This window comes from Spinacia oleracea, chromosome 3 (genome assembly GCF_020520425.1).
Source record: "Spinacia oleracea cultivar Varoflay chromosome 3, BTI_SOV_V1, whole genome shotgun sequence".
NCBI classification, from domain to species: domain Eukaryota; kingdom Viridiplantae; phylum Streptophyta; class Magnoliopsida; order Caryophyllales; family Amaranthaceae; genus Spinacia; species Spinacia oleracea.
Genome location: NC_079489.1, coordinates 30,336,027 through 30,343,381, shown reverse-complemented (window position 1 = coordinate 30,343,381; position 7,355 = coordinate 30,336,027). Strand labels below are relative to the sequence as shown.

The 7,355-nt window shown below is 32.8% G+C and overlaps 1 protein-coding gene across 1 annotated transcript; it reads right to left on the bottom strand.

The window, feature by feature from the left end:
- Window positions 1–1,936: 1,936 nt before the first annotated feature.
- Window positions 1,937–6,275, bottom strand: LOC110805985 (CASP-like protein 1E1). The gene is made up of 2 exons (XM_022011619.2): window positions 5,854–6,275; window positions 1,937–2,385 (listed from the first exon to the last, which is right to left on the bottom strand). The coding sequence occupies exons 1-2, from the start codon at window positions 6,081–6,083 to the stop codon at window positions 2,058–2,060; spliced, it is 558 nt and encodes a 185-aa protein (XP_021867311.2). The 5' UTR covers window positions 6,084–6,275; the 3' UTR covers window positions 1,937–2,057.
- Window positions 6,276–7,355: the final 1,080 nt, after the last annotated feature.

Here is a 7,355-nt window from a genome sequence, read left to right as displayed (position 1 = left end):
GAAGAAAATAATAATAAAAAAATGCTTGTATGAGTATTGACATATAATTACCATGAGAGAATAGCAGAAAACCCTTATCGTGCGCCTCTTACCATGAGAGAGAGAACTAGCTATACTTAGCCATATCATTAAGTGTGTTGGCACTAAATAAAGGAAGAGCTTTGCTAGTTCTATTGCATAATTGGACTGCATATTTTGTTTCTTGTGCAAATATCAAGTTGGCAGCCCATTGGAATAATCGTCACCAAATTTATCCATGTGTTTTTATCCTCGCAATTTCATGGTGTTAAGTTGCTAAAATGGTTGTGTTTTATCCTCACACTTATTTGTGTTATTTTATACTTCGTATGTGATAGTTTAGCTAGTATGCCAATTGTTAACTTGTGATTAATCTTAATATTTTTACTTGCAGGTGCAAGGTGAGCTAAGTGGAAAAGAAATATAGCCATTTATCAAATGATATGTATAGTGACTCCATGGCAGCATTCCTTTAGCTTATGTATGCTAGCTTTTGATGGTTTCAACAATGTTAAACTTTTTGGTTTGAGAATATTATATCTTGTTACGAACACTTGTAGATTTATGCACTATTTTGTATTATATACTACGGGAAACAATATTATTGTATTAGTGATTTTGTATCAATGAAATTCTATTTGCATTTATTATATGATCCATTTAAATGTGTATATGGCGTTGCATTAGGTGATTGAAACTTCACTATATGGCGTTGTATATGGCGTTGCATTAGGTGATTGAAGCTAGCAATCGTTTCTAATGTACCGTTGCAATAGAGTAAAGGCGTTGCAATACCTATAGTTACCTTTGCAGGAGAGACCGTTGCATTAGATGAAAGACTAATGCAACGGTACTAGTAAATTGTAAGTAGCCGTTGTAATAGGGCCAAAAGCCGTTGCATTAGACCTGATGCAACGCCAGCGGATGCAACGGTAGCCAGCCGTTGCATTAGGTCTAATGCAACGGTATTTCAGCCCTAATGCAACAGATTTGAGCGTTGCATTAGGGATCCCTGTCGCAATCTACTAGGCTTGAAATGGTTTGACGATCGTCCATTCAAAAGAACCTTGTATGAGACCATTGAAATGCATTTTTTCCTAACAATCGAATCCAAAAGGGTGGAAACCCATAACCCCTTGGAACTTTAAGCAGAAAATTCCAGTAAACTCTGTTATAAGCTTTACTCATATCAATTTTGATTCTAGCTAGGGAAGCATAAAAAGAACTCTTAAAAGCTTATATTGTTTATGCAACTCATGAATTATAAGAATGTCGCCAGACATATATCGCTCGAGAATGTACGCATTTTGAGATTCGTCAATAAAAAAAGAGAATGCGTAGAGGCTTCAGTCGATGATCCATACACTTTGAGGCGCACTTGTAAGTAGTATTACGAAGACCGAGAGCTCGTAAGTGACTAACCTCTTCTGAAGAATCCATTTTTTGGAATCATAACGAGCAAAGATTGATTCCATTCTCTTAATATAAAAAATCCATTGAAAAGAAATTCAGGATACTCTGAATAACTGGCTTTCCAACAATCTCACAGTATTTTTAAAAAAACTCTACTGAAATTCCATCTCGTCCTGGGGAATTGTAATTCCCCATGGAAAACATTGCAGTTTTAATTTCTATTGGAGAAAATGGCATAGATAATATTTGTACCCCAGTTGTAGACAATTTGGCAACTCCATTTCCCTCACAATGTTGTTAATCTCATTAGCATTTGTTGGTGGGATATTAAATTTGATTTTTAGTTATAATAATTGAGGAGAAAAACTGAAAAGTTATATATGCAGCCATGCAGGTATCATATTACAAAAATTATCAATTTTTATAAATTTAATTAGATATATAAAACTAAATTCATTCGAAAAGTAAACCAAACAGTAGAAGTAGGATATGAAACACATTCAAATGTCGAGCCAAACAAATCCATATTGATATGGGGCCCGGTTTTCAATCCATACCACAATGGAATGAGAAACCTTCCAATCCGTTTCAATTTGTTCAACCACAAAGTTAAGTAGACAATATTATTAGGGTGTTTTATGGAGCTTTGAAGCAGTGAGAATTACCAGGAAAAGAAATGCTATTGCAGCCAATAAAGAGAGGGCAAGAGAAGCCGTAACTTGGTGGCAAAATTTGGCATAAACATTGCAAACTTTGTTCCACCGTAAATGTGAGTTACCATTAGAACCTATGAGTCCAACAGCACCCGCTGCTCCGATGCTCGAAAACAACAACGCAACCATCATCAAATCTACAATTATTATCATCAAACGTATAATTCCTTTCCCGCTTAATGCAAGAGCTAGTGTTACGGCCGCGAATGCACATGCTATGGAGTTCGCCACCACAAAGTACCTATATATACCAACATGTTTTTTCAACATTAGTTTACACTTTCAGTATGTATAATGTATTATGCATGCTACTTTGCTAGTGTCTGGTAGCAAGAGTAGGTCTCCTATGAAACCGTCTTATGTATAAGAACCCTTACGCCACCATTTAAATAATATAAATACAAAATATATGATGTTAAAATGTAATTATTAGAATAAAAAATATAATTATTTGATAAGAATAACTATTTGATCTCAATGAATAACTATTTGGTAATAATTAGTCTTATACGTAAGACCATTTTATATAAGTTTTTTTTACTTTTCAAAATTAAAGAATGAAAATTTCCTTATATGGAAAGATTATTACAAACTTTATCCAATTTGTATTTAAACTTAATCTATAATTTCATTCAATGAGTAAAAATTATATTATTTCATCAGTAAAAGGTATTACTCATCTTTTTGCATTAATTTTTTATTATTATTACATACCATTAAATATTTAAATGTATAATACCCCAATTATTTACTTTGCCTTAGTTCTCCAGCACTGCAAGAATTTGTATCATTAATAGCAACCCAATAATGATGGATCAAAAATTCCGTCGCAAGATTTAAGAACCAAATAAAGATGGAGACAACCGTCGCAAATGCCTTTACGATGGCGTCGATGGGCTATAATTTTCCATCAATGACAACTACTTTTGTAACGAGATCGTGACAGAAAATCCCACCACTATTGTCTTTCAGCGACGAAATTTCTCATCGTTAATGGTACAATTTGTTATAATGCAAAATCTCGGAAACTGCCCTGCCTCCTTTCACCTCTCTCTCTTAATTCTATTCTGCCCTCCCATCATTCCTTTCATTATTATAAGTTTATAACTATCCGAACATGATGTAAAGGTGGTTGTTTCCACCGCTCAGCATCCCTAAATCATTATAATATACTTCGTATATATTTTTTTTTTTCTTTTAATGCTCGTGACGTTAGGATTTTTACATTAATCATACATTTTATTTTGATTACCGTTGAAAATTTACAAGAGAAAATATAATCATGTTAGAGCTTGTTAGATTTGTGTTTGTGTGTATTATAAAAATATATATTTTTTTTAAGTTTTTTTTTTAAAAAGAATTAAAAATATTAATGATTAATGTGGTGAATAGACATGCATAAAAGTGATCAAGGTTACAAGCGAAAAAAACAGAGAAAGTACCACAATATTGTTGGGGTCATCCAAAATTAATACGAGCAGATCAAATTCGCACTTATGAAGTTGATCTATAAATATTACTCGGTACCATTAAATAGCGTGAATGAGAATGAATTTGTATGTAAATTTGTAAGGAAAATCAATATTCATTCCTATGGTATTGGTAGTTCACTCAAAATTAAATCATTTTCTTTATAGATTTTCATTATCATCCATTACCATTTTAGTAGTGGTATTAGGTGGGAATGCAAATTTATGAAGAAAAACACCAAGTTTGAGACAGAATTCATTACGATGGATATCACGATGTTTTTTTCTTGTCAAACAACACTTTGATTTATTCTCATTCTCACCGTTAGGGATGCTAATGAGCCGAGTCGAGCTCGAGTTTAGCTAAGCTCGACTCGAACTCGAAAACTTATAGTCAAGCTCGACTCGACTCGAAAACTCGCGAGCTTAAAATTTTCAAACTCGACTCGAACTCGAAAACTAAACCCAAGCTCGAACTCGACTCGAAATCGGCTCGAAATCAGCTCGAAAACTCAAACTCGAGCTCAAAAACTAAACTCAAGCTCGAAATCAGCTCGAAAACTCAAGCTCGAGCTCAAAAACCGATTCGAAATCCAAAATTGAGCTCAAACTCGACTTGAATCACGTTCAAATCTTATAAAAAATAAGTTTATACCCCAAATCATTATATCCATTAGCCCAAATGAAAGCCCAATGGAAGTGATTTCTACACTTTCACACTCAAAGAGTAATACTTATAACCCTTTCCTTCTTTCCTCCCTCACTTATTTATCAATGTGGGACAAAGATAATATAAACTTTCTTTCTTTCCTCCCTCACTTATTTACCTATGTGGGACAAAATGAATATAATTATTTCCTTCTTTCCTCCCTCATCTATATACCAATGTTGGAGTAACTATAGAAATTTTTTTGGCTGCCAAATAGTGTAATTTAGATGGACGATTTCGATTTTTTTTTTGTCCTTAATAATTTAGTCATCCATTTTAGGAAGAAAAAAAAACAAGTATATTTTTTAAGGAACAAAAAAACATAAAATGATGAATAAAAATGATAAAATAAAAAATTTCTATTTTAATAAAATATTATATTATATATATATATATATATATATATATATATATATATATATATATATATATATAATTCGAGCTTTTCGAGTCGAGTATCAAGTTGCTCGACTCGACTCGTTAAATTTTCGAGTCGATCTCGAGCTCGAGTCGAGCTGATTCGAGTCGAGTTTTGACCGAACTTTGACCGAGTCGGGTTCGAGTAGCTCGCGAGTTCGCTGAGCTCATAAGCACCCCTACTCACCGTTTATTGCCGGCTATCTAACGGCTGTAAAAGAACATGTCTTGTGCACACCTAAAAGACTCGCACTTGCCAATGTCAAAAAAATTACTACCTCCGATTTAGAAAGATCTTTACAGTTACTATTTGCACAAATATTAAGACAAAAGTATAAGAGTTGGCTGAATATAATAAAATATGAATAAAGTAAGAGAATTGTGTAAAAATGTGGGTGGGTGTAAGAAAAAATGAATAAAGTAAGAGAAACTAAGTGGAAAATTGTAAATATTGTGGGGTAAAAATGACAAGGTAGTAAATTTTCATGTCTAAAAATAGAATAAAACAAAGTGTAAACAACATTATAAAACGGATTAAAACGAAAAGTGTAAAGATCATTTTGAAACAGATGTAGTAAAAGACTCCTGCTTTGCCTTTTGATTTCGTAACAAGAGTTACACCGAGATTACTTTTTGAGATTATTTCGTATTATATACTAGTATACGAAGCACTCCCTCCGTCTCTTTTTGTTCTTTACGTTTTCCTTTTTTTGGTGTTTCAAAATGTTCTTTACATTTCTTTTTATATTATCACATAAATGATTTAATATTCTATCAAAATTTGTGTTCAATTATTATTTTAACCAACCAAATTCATTGGGTCATTTAAATTCTCAAACTTTTCCATTGGGACATTAATTTTTTCTCATTTTTCCAATATCAGAATTTTGATAAGAGTGAAAACATTATAAATAAACGTAATTTTTCTCGTTTATATAAAAAACTTAGAAGAATCTCAATGCACATTAATTAGTCGTTAAAACGCGTGCAAAACACCAAACGTAAAAAAACAAAAAGAGACGGAGAGAGTAGTAATGAATTTCTCTGAAAGAATAAAATATCAAATTTATTGTACGAGCAAATATTAGAAAAGAAAGGAATTGAGAGTTCTTACACAAAGGCGGAAACGTATGAAGTTTTGGCGCTAACCGGAACATCAAAAGCAGGAAGATCAGGTGAAATCTTAATAGGTACAATTTTGGTTTGCTTGTTCAACCCTAACAAAATAGCTGCAATTAGAGTTAGTAACAATGCCAAAACCCTTAATACTATCTCACTCAACTTTATTCCTTCTTTCTCTTCCTTTCTTTGCGTTCCATCTAAACCTCCATTTCTATTTCCCATTTCCACCACTTTTTCAGTTATACAAAAACTAATTAAGTTTATATTATATAGTCAAAGCTTTTCAGAAAATAGAAGTAAAATATAAATGTGAAAGGATTGGATGATAATGGATGAGGGTTGTTTGTTTGCCATTATTAGGCATAAATGCTTGCATTGAATTGTATAGACAAGTGATGGCGTACTACATAAACGTGTATCAATTTTAGATGGACACACCACTCACATATTGCATGGTTAAGCCTTTCGATTTTCAACTAGTTTTTGGGCCCGTTCTGGTTATATGATGGTAGTGTAATGGAGTTTAGAAATTATGTTTGTTTTAAGCAGGTGTTAGAAGGTGTTAAAACCAAATGACAATAATAAAACTTTACGACCTATGAAGTCTGATCTTTTTAATCATTATATTTTTCTACTTATGTTCATCTCCCCTGAAAAAAATAGATCCACTTTAAATCACATATTGCCACTAATAACATATCATTTGTACAAAAATCAAACAAAACTGTTACAGTGTACGACTATACTCATGATATCCAATTAAGGGAAGGCTTTACAAATTCTAACTATTGAACTATATTGACAAAACTTTTCTTATTGGAGAACTAAAACTAATTGTAAGTTCTCTAACAACAAAAATAACCAAATAAAACTCACCTAAAAGTCTCAAAATGTTGATGACGATTTGCCTACCTTTAATCATTTGCATGGAGACCATACATTATAAGATTCTCCTTCTCTGAAAAATGAATTGCAACTTATTAAGCAAGAAAAATAAACAACATACTTCCAATATGCTTAAGAAATCAAGAACAACGTGCTTAGGGAGAGAGAGAGAGAGGGTGGGGGGGGGGGGGGGGGGAGGGAGGTGTTACTACAACTTGAATTGTATGCATGAAAATAAACAATCGAAATGTTGAATTAAAACACCCTATAACCTCCTACCGTTCCAAAATGGATCAGTCAAAAATTCTATTAGTTGGAGGTTAAATTTTGAATGAACGCTACAGGAGAATGAGGGAAGATTTGGGGGATAGAATTAAATTAACATTGAAAATAATTAAGGTTGGAGAGGAACTGGGAAGATGAAGTAGGGGACGGTTGTTTAGGCATAATCAAGTTGAGTATCGATCCTAATTTTTGGTACTCCCTTTGTCTCATTACTATAGTCCTGTTATTATTTTGAGCGTACCAAAATTTAGAAAAATCAAGAACAATGTGCTTAGAGAGGGGGGGGGGGTACTACAACTTGAATTGTATGCATAAAAATTAACA

Coding starts and splice junctions, on each gene's coding strand:
- LOC110805985 (XM_022011619.2), bottom strand. CDS start 6,083: ATGGGAAATAGAAATGGAGGTTTAGATGGAACGCAAAGAAAGGAAGAG. Junction 2,386..5,853: donor TCATACGTTTCCGCCTTTGT/GTAAGAACTCTC, acceptor TGGTATATATAG/GTACTTTGTGGTGGCGAACT.